This window comes from Pogoniulus pusillus, chromosome 7 (genome assembly GCF_015220805.1).
Source record: "Pogoniulus pusillus isolate bPogPus1 chromosome 7, bPogPus1.pri, whole genome shotgun sequence".
Classification (NCBI taxonomy): domain Eukaryota; kingdom Metazoa; phylum Chordata; class Aves; order Piciformes; family Lybiidae; genus Pogoniulus; species Pogoniulus pusillus.
Genome location: NC_087270.1, coordinates 11,644,706 through 11,667,571, shown reverse-complemented (window position 1 = coordinate 11,667,571; position 22,866 = coordinate 11,644,706). Strand labels below are relative to the sequence as shown.

Here is a 22,866-nt window from a genome sequence, read left to right as displayed (position 1 = left end):
CTGAGCAAGGCCTTGTTTTCAGAGCAGAAAACAGAGGGGAACCCCTGTCCTTGATGTTCTCACTGCAGCTGTCAGAATGAGTTTGGCAGGGTGCTGAAGCAGATAAAATCCAAATTTGGGATGGTGAGAAAAAATGCCAGTAAAGCCACTGAGCTATGAATTGTTTTGATGTAATACTTGGTGCAGAAGTTAGATAACATAGGATAATTGTCAGCAGCAGTATGTGATGCCATTGTGGTAGTCCTCTGGATGTTGCTGAGGTTTCCTGGACAGGCTACACTGGAAGGTAGTTCTATGACCACGCTCTAAAGTCCTATGGATTTTGGTGCAGTTCAGCCCTTCATGTTGCTTCATGGTTCTCACTGTACTCATGTCAATAATAGCACTGCATCTTATAGTGCAATACAGCCTTAGAAAGAAAGCAGTAACAGTTTGAGTACACTCTAGATGAAAACAAATGTGAGCTTCCCCTTGTTTTTAGTGGGCTATGGGATAGGGCTCTGTGGGAAAAAGGAAATATTTTCCAGCATGGAGAAACCCCCTTTCCCAGGACTGAGTGTGTCATCTCAGCACTTGGTGTCCCTTGATCCTAGTTGTAGTACTGCTCTGATGAATCCCTCACTTGCCTGTTGGCAGCGAGTGCCTGCTTGCTTCTTCCTGTTCTCCTGAGTCCCAGCTAGGACAAAGCTGTAGGACAGACACTAACTGCTGTGTATTAACTCTTCAGTGTCTGATCTGAGCATGAGAATGTATGGCTACCCCTGTGCTTCAGTAAGCAAGAACAGATGAATAGTTATTATAAGGTAATCTTGAGATTCATTTCTGCTCAATGCTGTTCTCCTGGAATCTCCTATCTCCCATGCTTGGTCTCATGCAGGAATCCTGTTAGGTGTGAGCAGAGGCAGGGATTTATTCATAAGCACACACACCCTTGCAGCAAGGGAGGCAGAAGGAACAGCGTGTGCCTCCTCTGGGGTACTGCAGGGGTCCCAAGAGCCAGGCAGGGTGCTGAAAGCCACCTGCTGCGCTCCCTCACTCGGCTCACTGCCCTGCCTGACACTGCGATGGGCTGCAGTCCGGGCTCGGGTGTGGGCAGCCACTTCTCAGATAAGCCCTTCTGGTAGTCATTTACATTTTAAACAGCCAGATCAACAACAGGTGCACGTTGGACCAAATCACTGTATAGTGGCAGGATTCTGAAGTGAATTGGGCTGTTGGTAAGTAAATCTAGAACTTCCACTCTTAATTTATACATGAATAATTAACAGCCTTCCTCAAACTAATGCAGGGCTGCAGGTTCAGCAGTTCATAAATACTTCAGGCTTCATTGCTGCATGCAGTGACACTGTTTGTTCTGATCTGTGCAAGCCAGGCCCCTGTGGGACCAATCCATGATTATTTCAGAAGAGTAAGGGAAAGCTTCTTGTAAGATTAATCTCTTAGATCCAGGTATGTTTATTTCACTTACGTGCTCCTGCCATTAGCAACAGATAATAGAGTGGTAAATTAATCAGAGATTTGGGAAAAAACATCTGGCATATATACATTATTCCTGATTTTTAAAAAAGAGCAAGGTGGTTGTTAAGTCATGCAGCTGTTTTCCAAGTCATTCTTCTGGATGATAATACTTTACCAGGTAGCAGGAGGCTGTCTTCTCTGAGATTAAAGTGCAGAGGGAAGCACTGCTGACATAAATTGATAGAAATTACATTGATGGTGTCCATAAATGTTTGTCTGTGCTGAGGAAGGGGAAATTATCCTCACAGAAAGGCAGCCATTTCCATTGATTCTCTTCTGTCTATTTACTGGGACTCTGAAGAGGTGCAGTGAAAGAGACTCTGCATGCAAAAATCAGGCAAGGCACGTAGGGGACCTGGCCACTAGTGCGCTCACTTTCAAGTCTCTTCTTCAACCATATTTTCCAGTTCTTTAGGTTTAAACCCTAAAATGTTAACAGTAGCCAAGCAGGGGAGGCTTTAAGGCCCAATAAGGAATTCAGATTTGCATTAGCATCCACAAATTAAAGTTTCTAAATCAAAAATGATGGAAGATATTGGCACTGCTACATCTGGTTTAGGATCATCTAAAGAAGTACTTGGAAGTGCTTACTTGTGTCTCAGCTTTGAAGCACTGGGCAAGCTAGAGGCCCTGAAAGCTGCCATGTGTGCCTGCTGCATTGGAAGTGAGAATGAAAGAGGAGAATTCCTATCCACAAGTAGCACACAGACCTGGAAATCACCTCAGACATTTAAAGCTGCATTTCAGAAGGGTACTGCTGTAATGCTCATTTAACGGCACAGTTCCTGTCCCACTGATGTTGGTCCCAAATTGTATCAGCACTCAGGTGGCAGGCAATTGGCCATTGTGGCTGTTTGTATTTTCTCCTTAGCAGTGCCAGTTTTCTGAGTGGAGTGGGAGCCTTTTCCACCGTGTCCCCCAAGGATGACATAATGTATTCTTTGCTGTCTACAGCTTTCATTCATCTGAAACCATAGAATGGCTTAGGTTGGGAGCGACCTCAAGGATCAGCCAGTTCCACCCCCCTGCCATAGGCAGGGACACCTCCCACTAGAACAGGTTGCTCAAGGCCTCATCCAGCTTGGCCTTGGACACCTCCAGGGAAGGAGGTTGCCCTGGGCAACCTGTGCCAGTGTCTCACCACCCTCACTGTAAAGAATTTCTTCCTAACATCTAGTCTGAATCTCCCCTCTGCCAGTTCAAACCCATTACTCCTCATCCTGCTGTTACAAGACCTTGTCAATAGTCCCTCCCCAGCCCCCCTGTAACCCCCTTCAGATACTGGAAGGCCACTATAAGGTCTTCTTGAAGCCTTCTCCAGGCTGAAGAGCTCCAACTCTCAGCCTGTCCTCAGAGCAGAGCTGCTGCAGCCCTCTGAGCATCTTTGTGACCCTCCTCTGGACTGGTTCCAACAGTTCCATGTCCTTCCTGTGTTGGGGCTCCAGAACTGCACCCAGGACTGCAGGTGGGGTCTGAGGAGAGCAGAGCCAAGGGGCAAAATCCCCTCCCATGCCCTGCTGCTCACGCTGCTCTTGATACAGCCCAGCACAGGGTTGCTGTCTGGGCTGCACTCACACTGCAGGCTCATGTTGAGCTTTCCGTCAGCCCAGACCCTCAGGGCTGCTCTCAGCCATTCCCCACCCAGCCTGGAGCTGTGCTTGGGATTGTTCAGACCCAGGTGCAGGACCTTACACTTGGCCTTGTTGAATGTCCTGAGGTTGGCCTGGGCACACCCTTCCAGCCTGTACAGGTCCCTCTGGATGGATCCCTGCCTTCTAGCAAGTCAGCTGTGCCACAAAGCCTGGTGCCATTTGCACACTTGCTGAGGGTGCTCTTGTTCCTCTGTCCATGTTGCTGACAAAGATGCTAAACAGCACTGGTGCCAGCACTGACCCCTGAGGGAGCCACTTGGCACTGCTCTGCAGGTGGACACTGTGCCCTTGATCAGCACTCTCTGTGCAATCATCCAGCCAGTTCCTTATCCAGCAGTGCTCCACCCATCCAGTCTGTGTGTTTCAGCTTGGTGACCAGGATGTCCTGTGGGACAGAGTCAAAAGCCTCACTCAGGTCCAGATAGAGGATGTCTGTTGCCCTTCCCTTGTCCACCGTTGCTGTGACTTCATCATAAAAAGCCACTAAATTTGTCAGGCAGGATTTGCCCTGGTGGTAACCAGCATGGCCTCACCAAATCACCTCTGCTTTGTTCTCCATCTGCCTTAGCAGAGCCTTCAGGAGGATCTGCTCCATGATCTTGCCAGGCACCGAGGTGAGACTGACTGCTCTGTAGTTCCCAGGGTCATCCTTTTTCCCTTCTTGAAAATGGGCTTTATGTTTGCCCTTTTCCAGTCAGCAGGAACTTCACCAGCCTGCCAGGACCTTTCAAATACAATGGCCGGTGTCTAGCAACTTCACTTGCCAGTACCCTCAGGACCAGCGGGTGGATCTTGTCAGGCCCCATGGACTTCTGCACTTTCAGATTCCTTAGGTGCTCACGAACATGATCCTCAATTAGTGAGCAGCTCTTCCTTCTCCCTTTCCTTACTTTTGTCCTCTGGGACTTGGACATTGTGATTGGAGTCCTTGGCATTGAAGACTGAGGCAAAGAAGTCATTGAGCACCTCAGCCTTACCCATGTCCTTTGTCACCAGCTCTCCATTTCCCTTCTGGAAGGGTCCCACGTTCTCTAATCCTCACTACTTGCTCCCCTAATGTCCCTAGCCAGATTCAATTCCAGTTCTCCTTTAGCTTTCCTAACCTGAGCTCTGGTTGCACAAACTATGTCTTTGTGTTTGTCCCAGGTTACCCGTCCTTGATTCCACTCCCTGTAGGCTTTCTTCTTGCATCTAAGTGTGTTCAGGAGCTCTCTGTCCATCCATGTAGGCCTCCTGGTGTTCTCACCTGCCTTCCTCTTTTTGGGGATGCATTGCTCCTGGGCGTAGAGGAGGTGATCCTTGAACATTAGCCTAATTCCTGGGCCCCCTTCCTTCCAGAGTTTTTTCCCATGGCACCCTGCCAAGGAGGTCTCAGAAGAGGCTGAAATCTGCTCTTCTGAAGTCCAGAGCAGTGAGTTTGCTGTGCACCCTCCTTGATGCCTTGAGAATATTAAATTCTACCATTTGATGGTCACTGCAGCCAAGACTGCCCTTCAGCTGCACTCACCAGCCTCTCCTTGTTGGTGAGGACTAGGTCCAGCATAGCAGCTTTTCTTGTGGGGTCCTCTACCTCTTGGAGGAGTAAAGTTGTCATCAGTGCATTCCAGGAACCTCTTAGATTGCTGGTTCCTCCAAATGGTTGTAACAAGTAAGTTTAACTAACTGTCTTCAAAGAGGTGGATTTTCACTTGCTTCTTTAGAAAAAGTTGTCTCTTCAAAGAAATCACCAGGATGGTTACTAGTAGGAGAAAAGAGATGTAGGAGTACCCTGATGTGTACCTAGAAGACACAAAAGCTGTTCTTTCTGCTCAGCACATTGCTGCTTGAAGCTGCAGCCTTGGCTCTTACTAGCTTGTGAAAAGCATCTGCTCAAAGTTCTGTGCATGGGGGTAGGGGACGAAGTAAGAATCCAGGAGAACCTGTTAGCTGTTCTCCATCTGTTCAAAATCAGGTTAGACAAAATCTTACAGAGAGTGCTCATGGCAAGTTTTTAAAACACACGCTCTGAAGTTCACTTGGCTTTCCTTACACATTTTATGCAACAAAGGGGACAAAGCAGAATTACAACAGTCTTGCACCACTCAGCTGGAGATTTTTTCTGGAGACCTTTTTTAGTTTATAGCTTTCTTTTCTCTATTAAGACAAGAACAAACCAAAAAGTGGAGTGGTGTTGCACTGGGAATTGCCACATTAAATGAAGAAAACAGCAAAAATAAAAGATGTTGGCAGATCTCTTGCAGTAATAAGATATGAATAGTATATGGTGTTGAGGCAGGGAAAAGAAGTAAGGTCTGTTCCAAAGAAGAGAGCATAAATCTGAACTGAGATCTGAAAGTTCTTTATGTTCAGCAAGACAACACTGATTGACGGAGATGAATAAGAAGGTTTGGTGGGGGGTTAGTGATACAGCATTTAGAGGAAGCAGATTAGCTTTTGAATCACCGAGGCCTTAGTTTAAATTACTCCAAGTTTACTTTGCCGTAACTAAGGCTTAGTTTGGAGAGTTGCTCTGATTTCCCCATGTGCTGACTTGGACTAAATGGCTCACTTGAACAAAGTGGCCCATTCCCTACTTCAGTTTGCTCATGGTGTTCTTCGTTCACCTGTCGCTGATGTACTGCAGGGGTTACATGTGCCTCTTCCAAGGCAGTTGTCTAGGCAGAGCATTGAAGTACGCTTCCCTATGCTGCTATCAACACCTGGCTAGATAACGTCGAGCAGGGGAGAGCTTTCACAGTTTTCAGTTTGCAGGCATAGCAAGGAGCGGTGCATTCTCCACCAAGCTGTTCAGCCATTACTCTGTCGTTGTTACAAAAGACAGATAAGCGTTTATCCATTAATCTTTGTTGTAAATCTTAGATATGAGGACAGGTATCTACAATGTAATGTACTTTTGTGTGGATGCCTTAAAGCAGTGCTTTTATTCAAGTAATAAAATGCTTGGTGTTGGCGTCTCTGGAGGCATTCCGAGCCCACCTGAACGTGTTCTGCTGTGGTTTCCCGTGGGTGTTCCTGCTCTAGCGTGGGGTGTTCGAGGATCGTCACCGGTTCCTTCCAGCACCCACTGCTCTGTAGTTCCGTGGAGTGATGCTGTATTTAATTCCTAGAGTACTGTGTATTTCCAGGTTCAGTGCTTCTTTGTGTCCCCCACCCCAGGTGGTGCAGGGCACGTGTGGAATGGATGTTGGGGTCAGTCCATAGCAACTGCTGTCTGCTGCTCCTTCTTCCTCACATATCCTTGCTGCCTGTGTGGGTCCTTCCATGGGCTGCAGTCCTTCAGGATAAACTCATTTCTGCATGGGTGCTTCGTAGGCTGCTGTGTAGATATCTGTTCCACCATGTTCCTCCCCGTGGGCTACAGAGGCACCTCCTCCTCCTGCTCGAACCTTGGTGCTTGCAGGGCTGTTTCTCTCGGAATTTTCCTCATCCCTCACTTCTGTTCAGCAGCTTTTGCCATTGTTTAAATGGGCTTTCTCCGAAGGACCACCACCTTGGCTGCAGGCTCAGCTGTGTCACTGCCAGAGCCTGGGCACCTGCATCCAGGACAGTGCTTTTGTGGTCCAAAATAAAGAGTTCTTACTATATCTGGTTATCTCAGTACAGAACAGCAGTTTGAGAGCCTTAGGTAATAGGGATGGTGTGTGGGTAATGATGTGTAGGCAGACCAAACAGAAAATTCAATAGCACAAACTCTTTTGCTACAGCTGCCTTCTGCCTTTTTCTCATGAGAGAAGAAAAACCAAAACTTGATCTGAAATTTCAAAGTTGTCCTGAGTTCCTTCTCGTTAAGGCCTAATCTGTTTTCTTCTGATGTCCTTGGTGCTTTTGTTGCACTGATTTTAAAATTGTCATGGAAGTTTTCCAGGTGGTGGAACCCAGATTTTAGGGAATCATTCCAAAATACATGTATTTTGATAAATTTCCTGCTGTCTCAGTTCATAAAAATGCTCTTTTATCAAAGAACCACAGGGTGGTCATCTAGGCCAACCCCTCTGCTAAAGCAGGTTCACCCAGATCAGGTTGCAGAGGAGCACATCCAGGTGGATTTTGAAAGACTCAAGAGAAGGAGACTCCAAAGCCTTTCTGGGCAGCCTGCTCTGGCACCCTCAAAGTAAAGATATTTCTCTTTAAGTTTGTACCTGTTGTTCCTTGTCTTATCACTGGGCACTGCTGAAATGGTATTAGACATTTAGGTCTTGATAAGCATTGGTAAGATCACGTCTCTGTCTTCACCAGGCTACAGAGGCCCAGGTCTTTCACCTCTCCTCATAAGAGAGGTGCCTCAGTCTTTGTAGCTTTGTCAGAAACCCCACATTTGGCAGTGTGGGTTGGTTATTTCAGTGTGTGGACAGATATATTTGCAGAAGCAATAGTATTTCTGGGGTTTTATTTCCCTTCCCCACCTGTGATATGGTCCAGACCATACCAGATTATATGACATCAGACATGGTAGATGAGAGCAAATGAGCATCAAAGCAGCCTGTGTGACTCTCTATCCTCACCTCACCCCAAAAGAGGGTATGGGAGTCTTCCCTACATGACTGAGAGGTGACCAGCCCCAGTTGCTCACAGTGAACATCTTCCAGACTGAGAAGTGCCTCACTGACACACAACTAGACCAGTTGCCTTCAGAGCACTGCACAGCCTCTCATCCCCCAGGAGCTCCTATCTGAAGTGAGCACTAGGAAGCATGTCTCCTCCTTTACAAGTGGAGATTTGATCATGCTTCTGGATGTGGGTTGATCCACAATGTAGTAGTGTGGATTATCTTCCAGATCACTTCAGCTCCACCTTGACAGCAATGCTGAGCTTCTTCCCCTACTGCAGAAGTGCACATATTGATAACAAAATGGTTCAGGTCTTCAAAGAGCTTCCCACAGCAATGGCTGAACTCTGCAGTTGCATGTCTTTCAGATTGTTTCTCGTGCTTTCTGCTGGCAGTGACACCTGTGTAGGTCCACGTGTAGCCCCTTGTGTAGCCTGCAGGTACCTGAGAATGAATATTCTGTCCATGTAAACTATGATCTCAACGACACCGAGCCCAAAGTAAACACAAAAACCCAACGGTGTAATTCCAAGAGAGTTAGATGCCAAGAAAACAAGTGACTGTGATGTCTTGGGTGATGACAATGATACAGACAATACCAAGTGATATCTATAGCCTGTGGATTTTGTAATGCAGTTAAACTGTCTGAATAGACTCTCACAGGACAAAGATTGCTGTGGTTGTTTCAGCAGGGGAGTAGATGGTCTTCTAAAGGAACCGTCACCATCCTGTGTATGGGGACGTGTGCACTGTGGCACTGAAATGCACGGTGGAGACATTAGAAGTATTCTGCCTATTCTCAGTTAATGCCTTTTCTTTGTAGATGTCTTGATTTATCTCCGAGGCATTCTTTTGATCAGTCCTACTAACTAGGTGATCGGCAAGCAAATCGTCCTAAGGGACCTCTGATTTTGCTGCACATCTATTGAAGTTTCACTGGGATTGACCACTGTTTCATAGGGCAACTTTTGATTAGTTTGTTCTTTACTTAGTATGTCTTTTTGTGAAGTATAGCTCCATTATTTAGTCTAGTGAACTGATAACACTGAGGAATATGAGAGAAAGAGGTCTGCACTGTGGAGCAGTGATGGACAGAACTCAATATGTTCGCTCTGGAGAGCCTGTAGCCCACAGTAAAGAAAGCTCTGCCCTGAGTAATTCAGCCTGTGGAACAGCAGTACTGTTTTGGAGCCAAACATGAATATACTTTTCATTCATCCTGTTCCTCAGCTTTGGCTTAAGGCTCGGCCAGATGCCTCAAATAGCAAGGATTACCTTTCATTTATTTGCCTTAATTGTAGTCGTTTAGGCAGAACGCTGCAAAAGGAGAAGGAAAGCATTAAGAAAAGTAACTCCTGAAGGTGGGCTAATAGCTTGTATGCAGACAATTAAACTTGCAAGGAGATGCACATGGTGCAGACTTACTCTTGCCAAAGTTTCCCAAGGAGGCATTTCCAGATTCTGGACAAAAATGTTGCACCATGCTGTGTCAATCTGTCTGTAACTGAGGCTGACTGTCTCTTGGATGCATGGCTGTTCTTTAGTACCAGGAGCTTTACTCGGGCAGAATTACTGAGCAGCATATTGTGCATCACTGTGCCTTGCTCAAAGTGCTTAAGGCCAAATGCAACTCTGGCAGGAAAATTAATGTGTCCCTTTTCTGCTTTGTTTTATTTTAATTAGGGGAAGTAGTGAAGTTGTTCAAAGCAGCTTGCATTAAGTATACACAATGTAAAAACCCAAACAAACTCATTTAAATATGCTCACAAACAATATGTTACATGCCAGAGTGGTAAAATAACTAAAGGAAGATTATTGCACTATATTGTCCTGGATAGATTTAAGAAGTTTATTGTAAAGCTGTTTATGTTTACAAAATGATCTCTCCTCCTAAGTGCCTGTGAATTTTAGGGAAGTGCATGAACTTGAGATGCTTATATCTAAACTTGACATGGGCTCATTGCTGAGAAGATGTGTGCGTCTGTACACATGTATATGTATATAAATAAACTCATGAGAGCCTGTTGCATGCTACAGCAACCTACCTCAGCCTTCATCCAGGCACACCTCTGAAATGAGGAAACATCATTATCCTTATTTTAAGAATTAAGCAGAGACTTCCCTCATGTCCCCTACGAAGCCTTTGGCAAAGTGTGAAATTAAACCCATTATTCACCAGTCTCACACTACAGCCATAACCACTGACCTGAAGGATGGACACACTGCATAATCTCCAATCTTCCATAAATGGTACTTACTGGTTTTTCCCCACATCTCATGACTGCATGTGACAAAGTTCTGGCAGCATGGCCAATGTCTTGTCTCCAGTAATTGTGTGGGAACTTTATATGTCCTGTGCTGGTTCAGACAGCCTCAACAATCCAGGTAGTTTGAATCTCTGGAAAAGCTGGCTCTGCCTGCATCTGTGGGGACAGAGGAGCTGGCAGAGACCTTTGATCTCACTTTTCTTAGAATTGAAATTAGGAAATTTCATCTCTGATCCCACTGCCATATGTCTGCCATAATCCTGAGACCAAGCAGCTTGCTAGGATCACTGATGTTTGCTGCATAGACCCGAACCATTTGGACCTGGGGATAGACTTACCTCTCAGCTGTGCTATTGAGAGTGTATGGAAGGGGCTGTTCTGTTTTGTTGAGTGTATAATGTAACTTCATACAGGCATGACATGCTAAGCTATCATTGGGAACTCAGGGTGTATTGCTAGTGTCACAATCCTGCTGAAGTTCCATCACTGCATGATGCAGTTATGTGCTTTTGGTGCAGCAGGTGTAATAGTGAAGAATTCACCTATGAACTGTGGCAGAAAGGAACATTTAGTTAGAGTGTTTGAATGGCCTTCTATGAAGTATCCTACTTGGTAAAAATAAGTGTCAAGCATGCTTTATGGATAATAAAGGCTTATTGGTTAAGCTGTAACTCATTTTCTCTTGAGATATGTCAACCTCATTCCATCTAATTTAATCTGGAATTGCGGTAACGTATGACTGGTGGACACATCATCATCATCATCCCTGTGTCAGGTGTTGTGGTGAGCCCTGAGGGTTACTTCTTAGAGTCCCTTCAGTGTGACTTTCATTAATAGAAGTTGTACAGCTAGTGACAAACGTGACAGATTGCTCTTTATAAAATCATAGAACCATTTGGGTTGGAAGGGACCTCAAAGCTCAGCCAGTTCCAAGCCCCTGCCATAGGCAGGGACACCTCCCACTAGAACAGGTCGTTCAAAGGCCTCATCCAACCTGGCCTTCAACACCTCCAGGGAGGGAGCAGCCACAACCTCCCTGAGCAACCTGTGCCAGTGTCTCACCACCCCCACTGTAACGAACTTCTTCCTAACATCTAGTTTGAATCTCCCTTCTTCTAATTTAACCCCATTCCTCCTTGTCCTGTCATTACAAGCTCTTTTAAATAGTCCCTCCCCAGCCTTCTTGTAGGCTCCCTTCAGATACTGGAAGGCTGTGTCAAGGTCTCCTCAAAACCTTCTCTCTCCAGGCTGAAGAGCCCCACCTCTGTCCTCATGGCAGAGCTGCTCCAGCCCTCTGATCATCTTCATGGCCCTCCTCTTGACTCACTCAAACAGCTCCATGTCCTTCTTGCGTTGGGGGCTCCAGAAGTGTACACAGTATTCCAGGTGGGGTCTCATTTCTCATTGCCTTGTTTGGGAAATAGGTAAAAGACACAAGAAAAGAGAAAAGACTTTAAATTACTGTCTCCTTTTCTCATCTTGCAGCTCTGTCTATAATCAGGAGGCATAATGGTGTGGTCACAGTGAAGGATGCGAAGCTGGAGTAGCTTTTCCCTTAGATGGAAGAAAGGGGACTTTAAGAGGTTCCCTAAAGGAGCAGCCTAGAATAATGTCCTTCAAGAAAAGCTGTTTTTGCTGGTATCTCTTGTTCCTTGAGTAAATTGTACCTGCAGAAGGAATGGCCTTAGCATCAGTAAGACCAATTATGCGAGCGAGAGTGGCACATAGGAGCAAAGGTGTGGAGTACTATCTGAAGACCAGAATTCAATTGCAAGGCTGTTCAATTAGTCCTCATAAAAGCAAACATAAATCACAGAGGTTTGGTTTTAAAGAAGTTCTTAGCCCCAGAAGAAAAATGGGAATGTTAACCATTTCTCACCATCTTCTGCAGCTCTTTTAAACTCTTTTCCTTTTTTGTGCATACACAGAAGTGTAACCTTTTCCTAGAGATCTCTGAGCAGGCAGCAGCGTGCTTGTGATTCTGCCTGTGCAGAAGAAGTGACTGCAGGCCAGCCTGCTGCTTTCTGCTCTGATGCACAGGCTGGGAAGCTGTAGTGTCAATGGCTGTGTCTGCATGCATGCTTCACCCGAATTCCATCTTGTCACAAGTGTTGCAGAGGAGGCCTGGGCACGAACGAGCCATAATCACTTGCCCATTTTTGTGTTTTGTATCACCTTTGGCAGTTGATTAGAAGATGCCATGCTTTATTAATTAAAGCTCTGTCTCTCTAGATGCATCCTGATACAAGTCGTAGAGAGCTAAGGAATCAGTCTGCAGAGCTCTGTGGCCAGCATATTTGTTATGAAGATCAGAACGGATAAAAAATAGGCTTAACACTTAGTCTCCAGTATGTCTGAATATTTCTAGTAACATGAGTGCTCTGTAGAGGGCTTGGTTACATGTGGCATGCATACTAAAAAGTCCTGCACATAACTCTTAGCTTTAACTTCAGCCTTTTCTTTTCATCTCACTCACTGATACATCCTTTTAGAGCCCTTAATTCCTGTTTACAGATGGGAGGCCTCACGGTTTCTGTCTACTTCCTTAGTCCTCATCTTCATGACTAAGCAGGCTTAAAGTATCTAGCTGTGGTGGAGGGGTTAGACATCACCATGTCTTCATGACACACAACACCACTAGGAAAAGACCCAACTGCTCTGAAGGACGTTTTCTCTTTTGGTGTTTGACATGCACTCTCTTAATGCAGCCTGCAGGAAAGCTCCTAAAACTGCAGTGACCTCCAGCCAACAGTTAGCAGGAGTTGTCAACTTCAGTTCACCTGTGCAGCACAAGCAGAACGTACATACCTTGCTGCTGCCCTGGGTGATGGAGGCAGTGTGAGATGCTCTGCTCTTTTGTGGCAATGGAGCAGAAATGACATGTTACCTCCTAATTTCCCACTCTATTTCTTTGAGTGGAAAGTGGGTTAGTTACCTACAGCAATACTAGGGAGATCCACAGACAAGCAGTACCTTTAGGAGAGAGCTGAGGGTGCTGAGGGTCAGTTCAGCTAACAGTGTCCCTGAGCCTACAGCAGCTAGGTCTAGCCAGAGAAAAGTAGGGAAATAGCAGTGCAATTGATGAAGGTACCAGCTCGCACACATCTCTTGGTCATGCATGGAAAAACTCTCTGCATATAGCTTCAGGTCTCTCATAAGCAGATGAGGCTTTTTTTGTCCATCCTGTGTTGGAGTTCAACCACTTAAAAATAGTCACCACAACTGTGTACTGTGAGTCTCAGTTCATTTGAGGTAGGGGGCATAAGGTGTAGGTTTAGAGCAGTGTCATATTGAAGCAGCACCTCCTTGCAGCTTTTAAGTCTCCTGGGGACGCCTTTTGCACAGGCCACTGGGAGGTTCTGCACATGGGCCAAGAGCCATTTGAATGCATGAGCACTGTCTGAAGCAAGTGTGAAAGAGGTACCCAGAATTAACTGCACATTGGGCAGAGCTCTCAATTATTAATTGAGAGCCTACTGATTTTCCTTGTTGGTAACACACTTGGAATGGTAACCATGCTTTTCCGACAGACTTTATGGATTAGAAAAATCATAGGACTAGTCAGTCCATTTGTGGATCCTTATGTATGTTAAGTAACTCATCTGACAAATGAATGTTTCCTGTATGGGAAATGAATAATTAATTTTGTTTTCCTGGTTAAAAAAATCCCTCAGGTGCTTTTCTGTTTTCTGCTGAAGCTGGATTTTTTTATTCCTCTGACAATGTCTTACACCCTCCAATATGTCTTGTTTCTATGGAGACACCAATGAACTGCAGCTTGCATTCTTCTGCATATCACAATACAAGGTTGCTTCAGAATTTTCCTAGTGCTTCACTCTCTTCTCTTTTAATTAGAATTTGATCAATAGGTTCAGCAGCGCCCACTTCTCGTGCACTCGCATACGCGTGCCCAGGCTGGTCTGACCCCCATGGCTGTGAGCAAGCCTGTACACACAGCCTGTGCTTTTCAAGTGTCATTTTAAGAGAGCAGCACGCTTTATCGTCAGGCTTATGAGACCCTGGCTGAGAGCTGCACTGGGTGGCAGAGTGAGAAGATGGATATTTTGCCTGAGGTAGATGAGATGGGAGGATTTTATGATACTTTATTCCTTTTAATAATAGGAAAGATGTGTGGAGTTCTGGTGTGGCCTTGAAGCAGGTTGTTGGGATCTCTGAATTTGGTTCTCTTAATGTTGCTCAAGTTATTGTTTGGCCCCTATTGTCTGCCCCCCACCCCTTGTAACTTTTACACGAAATTTCATCCCTCATCTCTTATACTCTGAATAGTGAATTCTTGCATGGTGGTTCTGTAGATCTAATTCCCCAGGTCATATTCTTCCTCCTCTTCGTGCACAAAGCTTCCTCTCCAGGACAGGGAAAAGTGACTGGCTTGAGTGGTAGAACACAGTGTGTTTGCAAAGGGCAGAAGCAGCTGTTTAGATTACTTGTTTTAAATACAAAATTGTTCTGTGAAGCAAACAGTGCTTTTACTTCTCCAGAGTCAGTAGCAGTAAAATGACACTGGACTGGAAGTTCTGTGCTGCTGCGAGTGAGTCCTTTGACGTCAGTAACAAGGCTTTTCTTCCAGCAAGGCAGTCTCAATTATTGCCTTCTAAAATTCAACAGGTAAAGTTGCACCTGCCTATGATGGTGCCTTGAGACTTTTTATTAGCTCATACTATACTGAAATTAAAATATCCCATAACATTCCCATAGCTGACAGATGTTTGTCCAGTGATGCACCAGGTGACATCCAGTGCTCACACGCTGTGATGTGTGCTGGGAAACAGTTTTTCTCATTTTTGTTTTGTGCTATGCAGATAACTGTCCCCTCCTGCTGTCTCCTGTGTTGGTTGTGGTCTCCTGCACACACAGAGTGTATTTTTGTCTTTTTAATTTTGTTCTTTTTATTTCTTAGGGACACTGGAAATTAAATTGTAGTTGTTGAATGCTATGGCAACAAGTAATGCAGTGAAAAACAAAGAGGTTTGATGCTACCTTGCTGACTAGTACTTCTTGCCAACGGGTTTTTATGTATGCTTATGCAGATAGATCTAAGTATGTGTTTGCCTTTTGCTATCTTTTTTGCTGTCAAATTGAAAACAGAAATACAGTGCGACCTTTTTTAAATGGGATTTCAGAAGGAATGCCTGGTTTTGAACTAGGTGAGCATGTATTGCACTCTCAATTTAGGTTATCTGTTTTAACAGACGGAAAGCAAGATTTAACCTCCAAGTGGACTAGGGCATTAGTGTTTCCTCAAGGATCATAATCGTAGCTGTGAAAGCTAGCACATAAAGGTTAAATACATCCTTGTTTTTGGCAGAAGCTAGTTGGAGCAGAGATGAACATAGCTTGTTACATATAGCTCTTGGGAAGACTGCTTCACAATTGCCATGATCTTCTTTGTATCGTTATGATCACAGGCTGATGTAAACAATGACTCGTGTGCTTTCAAGAGGCCAACGAATATTCAGCCATATAAAGGGATCATACCTAGGGTAACAGTGCTGTTAATGTTCTTTCTGTAGCCTAGGCAAATAATTCATTTTAAAGGTTAAATAGATCTTTTCACCAAAGCTCTTCCTTCTGGCTGATAAAAGTTAAAAGCTTAGGGGAGGATGCTCCAAGGAGAACCAGGAACGCTTCATTCTGTGAGATCTTATACATATACATGAGCAAACATTTTGATACTTTGTTTGGTTGAGATCAGTTTTTAATGTACACAAAAGGTATTTTGTAAACATTTTATATACACACACATTGTGTACATAATATTACATGTATAATGTATACAATGTATATAGTATAATGTAAGCATTATATATTTATATTTATATATATTTGTGTGTGTGTCCCCCTGGAAGTGTTTTCTAAGAAGTAAAGCTCAGAATTAAATGACCTAGCTACCAGTTCTCCCTGCTATCAGCTCTGACACCCCACAGATCCAAAACAGATCTGGGGACCTGGATGCAAACAGTTTCTATCTTCTCTAATCCATGAGAGTTTTCCATGCTTTTTGATAATAAAGGGAGGAGGACAAACAACAAGACTGTTCTCGTGCTCTAGATTATATCCTTTCTCCTCAGGTCTGTGCCAGTATGACTGGGGAGGCAGTAGACTCGCATAGATGCTGTATGTCAAGAGTAGTGAACTTGAGCTTGTTCAGCAAAGACCTTGGCCAGTGCTAGAGTCCATTGTCTCCAGGGATGCCCTTGTTTATCAAGCTCACCTCCTTGTGCATTTGCTGATAATTAATATTTTAAAGGCAAAAATTGAGACACTTAAAAATTAGCTGCTAGTGTCTAGAAAGAAATGAAGCCTAATGATTTCATTTGATTATTTCTTGATTTCATGAGGCAATTTAGGTGCGTCATAACTGAGCAGTATTAATTTCAGACTTGCAGGTGAAAAAATGTGCTTGAGAACAATCGGTACTTTCAAACAGGAAACTAGGGTTTAAAATTCATTGATACTGCTGTGCTTGTAGAACTAGGAGGATAGGGCTGGGCATGTCTGAGCTCAGGGCTGGGTATGTGGCCTTTTCGAGCAACCACTCAACAACTTGTTCTGCAAACCAAGCCAGCTTTGTATTAAAGACATTAGTTTCGTTGCCTTGGCTACATGTACTGGGAGACTTATCCAAAGCCTCTTGTTCTTGATAGTTGTTACATACCTTCTCATTTCTAGGCTAATTTATTCTCAGTCAGTCTGTTTTCAGATCTCCAGCAACTGATAGATAAAATAGATGTTATCTGATTTTATCTATTTTTGATGTTTACCAGAGCGACACCTCTCATGCTTCCCTTAGCTTGCTAGAAATGTGTTTGGAATTGTTTGTGTCTGTTGTGCATTCATATATATTCACACTGTGTGTGTCTGCTTAACTAAGCATCATCTTCTGCTTGCTGTTATTTGTTATTTTGTATGCTTCTAAGCAACTTAATTCTTTTATCAATTGCATGGAGTTAATTCACATATCTCGAATCTGTAAGGGGAAACTATGGTATGAAATAATGAGGAGGGGAACAGAAAGGAGAACCGAAGTAAATAGTTCAAAACCCACTATGAAGTAAATAGTTCAAAACCCATTCTGGAGTAAATCTTAGCTTTCCTGTAGGTTTGGCTTAAACAAGGCCAAGTGCATAAGCGGTCAGGTTTTCCATGCCAAGATTTTTCCCAAGCAGCTTTGTGGTAATGTCACAATTAAACATCAGTCCCTTTCTACAAATAAGAACTTCTTGAAAGGAATGATTTTGACAAGGGGGCTTTTAGACCTTGCTGCAGGAACCCTGGCTGATAACACATTCCCCTTGTCTGCTGTAAGGACTGGCCTCTGTTTCAGCCTTGTTTAACAGTTTCATTAATAGTATTGAAGAAAGCAAGTGAACAGCATGTCGATGAAATCAGCATATGATGTAAACAGCAGGAATCAGGAAATAGAAGATGCTTAGAGATTAGAAACAAAAGCAAGAGGAGTCAGCAGTGTATCCTGTTCACATTGAGAAAAATGAAAAAGCCAGTGCAGCTAAGACAGATTAGTTCAGAACTTATTCTATATGGGTAGTGCATATTAAGTATACAGAAATCTGCTCATTAAATTACACTAGGCCGTTTTGTCTCCTGAGTCAGAAAGGTCCAGTTTGTGATCAGTGTAATACCTGAAAGGGCACTACTGTCTTTGGAAGTGTGTGGATAGATGGTGTAAAAGAGCAGAGAAGTAATTGCTGAGTAATTGCTGCAATTCACACAACTAGGTGGGTTTCAGAACTAATTTGCTGTTTTTCTAGCAACAGCAAATAAAAACCTCTGGCTGTGTAAACTAATTTAAGAGGAAAGTCTGAGGTGTAATGACCAAGTGAGTAAGGAAAGCAGAGGAAGACTGTTATAATCTGCACGCTTAAAATGCCTGTATGAGTGTAGAGAAAATACGACTTACTTGACATTGCCACAGATCTGACGTCACATCAGGAAAGTGCTGTTAATTAGGAGAAAGCAACCTCTTACTGCATTGCATCAGGAGCTTAAAAATAATTGCAGAGAGGCTGTAAAGCACAACCCAGTGTCAATTCATGGAAACCTAAAATAGGCTGTAGGCTGCTGCTCACCAGCATATGGAAATGCTAAGTCTCTTCAACACCTCTCAGTGTGAATGCATGCTGCACTCCCTAAATTGTTAGAGCTAACCAATTCTCTCTCTTTCTTTTTTTTTCCCTCCCCAACAATATCCAAATTATAAGAGAGGAAACTTCCCAAGTGCTCCATTCAGCAAGCTCAATCCCACACAAGCTCTGAAATATTTCCCCTTCCCCTGTGTGGTGACATGCATGCTGCAGGCAGACTGACAACTACCTCCTCCAGTTAGAGCATATAATCATCAATACCCTCCTGAGCTCATTGAAAATGTGACTAAGTTGAGCCTCAGCTCATACGCTGTCAAATCCCACTTGGTGAGTCTTGTTCCTGTTCCAGCTGGAGATGGCCCACGCTGGAATTTGGGAAGCTAGTTTGCACGTTCCAAAACTGAACAAAGAGACTGGGAGTCATTTCTAGCCTTAGCCTCCTAAAGCACAGTCATGTCTCTAAGTAAAATGCTGAAACACTAGTTGTCTGGGAAAAAGGAATGAGTGGTGGTTTTAAGAGATGCTGTGGCTACTCAGTGCAGTAGCTTCCAGCTTTTTGGTGCTGTTCCCAGAAATGCTTCAACCATGGTAAGGAGCTCAATTCTCTAATTAAAAAAAAAAATTGTATCAAATATTTTTCAGCTTTACACTCTCAAATTAAAGCTTAAAAACCTCCAAGGAAGGAAAGGAGGCCAGATTGGAGGGGGAGGAGGTGAGAGGAAGGAAGCAGGTGGAGAAAACCACTATATTCCCAAGATGCAAGGAAAGTTGAAAAGTAGAAGAAAAAATATATTAAATCAGTGTAAACTAAGAGGTAAGTTTAAGGCATTTTTTTACATTGAATGTATGTTTTGTTGGGGTATTTTTAGCAGTAAAATTCTGTGTGCTTTACAAACATTGGAAATACATTAAAGTGAGGTAATTGCTTTTTTGTTTTTTTAATTTCTTCTGCTATAATCTTGATCTGTGTTTTTCTTAAGATCTATGCAAGGATGTATTATGCTGGGATTTTGCTACTTTTCTGCTGTTGCTGGTTAAAAGTGCCTTATTACCTCACCAATGACCTCCATGAAGCGAAGCAACGTCCCATGTCAGCAGGCAGGGTGTTTTGCCATAGAGCTCAGCTGCCAAACTTAATTGTGTATGGAGATTTAATGGGCATTGTGTTTCTGTTTACCTGCCTCCTGTCATTCCGTAGTGTGTTGGTGTAGCTTGGGACAAATGCCTCTGAAGGAATAGATTTTGGTACAGTTAGAATGATGCTTGCCCAGCGCTCTTCGCTCAAGGTCAGAGAGGTGTCTTACCTTGTTTAACAGTGTTGTTACTGTTACTGCTACTTGGTGGACTGCCTGAACAGGGGTTGTATAAGTTAAGTCTTGATCAGAGACCTCATGCCAGCAGCTGAATAGTAAAAGCTGATGCACTTAAAAGCTCGTTTATTGCTGGAATGTTTGTTGCTGTGCTTGCCAGAGATGTGACAGATAAAAATATTGCTGATTAATATGGCTGTGCTTGTGTTGTAACACCATATGATACTAGAGGGCTTTGTCACAGATGAGTTTAGCATCATAGAACCAAAGAATGGTGTGGGGTGGAAGGCACCTTCGAGACATCTACTCTGACTTCCCTGACATGGGCAGGGATGTCTCTCAGCTAGGCTCAGGAGGGCGCAGAGAGCTGCAAAGAGAAGAGGCAGGTGTGAGTAGGATCTGCACACTGTATCAGCTGGGCAGGGTGACCAGGCAGACATGCTTCTGCAGTCCCAGTGTTTGTGGCAGATTTAGACTAGGTTATAGAATCGTAGAACCATAGAATGGCAACCTGAAGGATCAGACAGTTCCAACCCCCCGCCATAGGCAGGGACACCTCCCACTAGAACAGGTCACTCAGGGCCTCATCCAACCTGGCCTTGAACACCTCCAGGGAGGGAGCAGCCACAACCTCCCTGGGCAACCTGTGCCAGTGTCTCACCACCCTCACTGTAAAGAACTTCTTCCTAACACCTAGTTTGAATCTCCCCTCTGCCAGTTTAAACCCATTACCCCTTTGTCCTGCCATTACAAGACCTTGTCAGTAGTCCCTCCCCAGCCCCCCTGTAGGCCCCCTTCACATACTGGAAGGCTACTGTAAGGTCTCCTCGAAGCCTTCTCCAGGCTGAAGAGCCCCAACCCTTGTAGCCTGTCCTCATGGCAGAGGTGCCGCAGCCCTCTGAGCATCTGGCAGCATTTTCATCTTTGAAGGCTGGGAACAGGGTAGGGCCAGTGTGTGACAGCTCACGTAATGGGGGAGAGCAGAGCTCTCGGTGCCTGGCGGTGAAGAGTGACAGTACAGGCAAGGGGGTTATAGGGAGTGCTGCTGCCTGCCTCTCTGATCTTTATCCCATTTCTGCTGTGTCTGGGCCTCTCAGGCTGGAGGTCATTTTGTGTTTAAAAGCTTCTGCCATCTCAGCTGTTCATGAATGTATCCACTCTTGGTGGTTTCTAACCTGTTTATATCGCTGATTTTGAAAGCTCGTTGTGGAAATGCGTTCTATCAATTAATCACATTGCCTTTGTTTTCAGCTCCCTCTATGAGGCTTTTGCACACAGCCTCCAGTGTTTTAACTGTGAAAAGTGTATCTCACACAGCTACTTATCACTGATGCCTTAAGCTCTCTAATTATGGACTGTAAAGTTCTGCTCTGTTTAGGTTCCTCTCTATTCTGTGTCTGGTCATCCTTTCCTCCTCTGTACCTTTTCTAGCTGTGCTGTATTTCTTCTGTGGTTCATCTGAAAGTGGTTAGTGGTTTGCTGCCTTCTGAAGACCATGTATGTCTCATGACTGTCTCCCCTTGCTCACTATCCACCACTTAGCCTTTCCTAACTCTTCTAAATATTTCTTTGCAGAGTTTAACTGAATGCTTAAATATTTCTACAGATAGCAGTTACATAAATATATGCATGGCAGCTGTGCACTTCAAGATGAATATATTATGAATGAAGAGCTTGGATTTGTACTATTTTTATTCAGACACATCCTGAGAATTTAGTATCAAATGGCCTAATTCTGCTGCAACTGACACTGAAACCAGTGAATTAAGCTGAAAACTCCTACCAGACTCTGATGAGGACTGGTCCTGCCTGCTAGAGAGCAGAGCTTGACACCACTTTCAGAAGTGTTCTGAACTGTGCATGAAGCGAGATACTGAGAAGCACCACCTTCCTTGTCTTGTAGGAAAGGAAACTTGGGAGAGAGTAACCACAGCTCTTTACTAGGTTTGACTATAGGACTAAGGAGAGCTAGGAGATGGTGATGGCTGAGCAGCAAGAGCTGCAATGAGTAGGCAGGGAGAGCTGGCTGGCAGCCCAAGAATGAGGGGAGTGAAGACAGAGCCTAGAGGCAGCAGCTCTTGTGGACTCTGAGAGTGGTGGGGTTGACACCCTGTTAGTCATGTACTCTGATGTCAGAATATTTTCAGAGATCCAGGAGGCCTTAGACTGTAAAGGTGAACGGGAATTTGGTATCCCAAGGAGTCTGTACAATTTTCAGCCTCGGAGTGGCTCAACAGAAATAAAGGACAAGGTAGAAGGACAAGGCTTGAGGACAAACAAGGCAGCTAATGGCTCTAGCAGTCTTTATTTTGTCCAGTGGAGATGAATGGAAAGCGTTCTGAGACGCTTGGAAACCATGCCTACATTTCAAACAGGTTTGGGTTGATAATGAATATGGCTATGGGATCATAACTCCATCACCAGACAAAATTACCCAACCACAGAACTAATCCTAATTATGTTCTTCCTAGTGCCTGGCATGTGTTGTTGTTCTCTCCCTTTAGTGGATGTTTGGAACAGTAAGGGATCCCTTTTAAGTTAGTACAGTTTACTGTGGGGCTTAAAGCAAAAAAAAAGTTTGAATAGCTTTTGGGGCATGTTCCTAAAGTCAGATGCCTGTGCTCTTTGCTAATGCAAGAGAATAGAAGGAGGGGAACAGTCCAGGCTGCTGAAAACTCCCTGTGCACAAACAAACCATTTACTTGGAAGCTAGCAGCAGCCCATGCAAGCTGATGTGTTGATATTAATACATCATTTACCAGGTGTGTTGTGTCAGCTTTGCTTCACAAGGGATGTAAGACGTAGAGAGCCATGAAGAAATTCAGGTTGGCACAAGTAAAACTATGCATGACAGCACTCCAGGAGAAGCTGCCTCTTGTATTATTTCTTTGCAGATTTATCTAGCTGTGCAAGCAGTGAATCTAGGCACCTAAGAGCAAACTAGAGTAACAAACAACAACTTCACTCTGGAGAGTCTGGAATAAGTTTCCTTAGGAGGTTGTGGATGCCTTCTCCTTGGGGCTATCCAAGCTCATTTGGATGAGGCTTTGAGCAGCTGAGTGTAGTTGAGAGCTGCCCCTGCCCATGGCCTGGAGATTGGAGCAGGTAATCTCTTGAGATCCCTCCCAAACTAAATCATTCTACTATTCTATGTTAGCATGAGACTTGCTGTGTCCTGTGACTGCCCTCTCTAGACAGGCAGCACCTTTCCTGGCTTACACAGGGCAAGCTTTAGTAGTGCTGCAACACTGTTCACTAGTGTTTGCCTAGGTGCTTCTGGATCAGATTAAACGAAACGAAATGTTGTCAGCAATTTAAGGACTGTTTGACATGGATTTTGCCAATGGTTCTGCTGGCAGCTTGAAATACTAGAAGCTGTCTTGCTGCATGATGCCTGCCTTTGCCAAAATCTGTCCATTTCTATTCCCCGAGGTCATACCAGCAGTGTGC

At 44.3% G+C, this 22,866-nt stretch overlaps 1 protein-coding gene across 21 annotated transcripts in view; it reads left to right on the top strand.

The window, feature by feature from the left end:
- Window positions 1-22,866, top strand: part of DLGAP2 (DLG associated protein 2) — a 465,415-nt gene that overhangs the window by 133,448 nt on the left and 309,101 nt on the right. For 10 of the 21 annotated variants that reach the window (XR_010302764.1, XR_010302763.1, XR_010302762.1 and 7 more), the window contains exon 2: window positions 18,749-18,920. The exons of the other annotated variants lie outside the window; for them this stretch is intronic. Coding sequence is in view for 6 of the 10 variants with exons in the window: in XM_064145869.1 (XP_064001939.1) it covers window positions 18,749-18,920 (172 nt within the window). In the remaining 4 variants the exon portion in view is untranslated. The remainder of the gene's footprint in view (window positions 1-18,748; window positions 18,921-22,866) is intronic. 21 annotated transcript variants of the gene reach the window in all.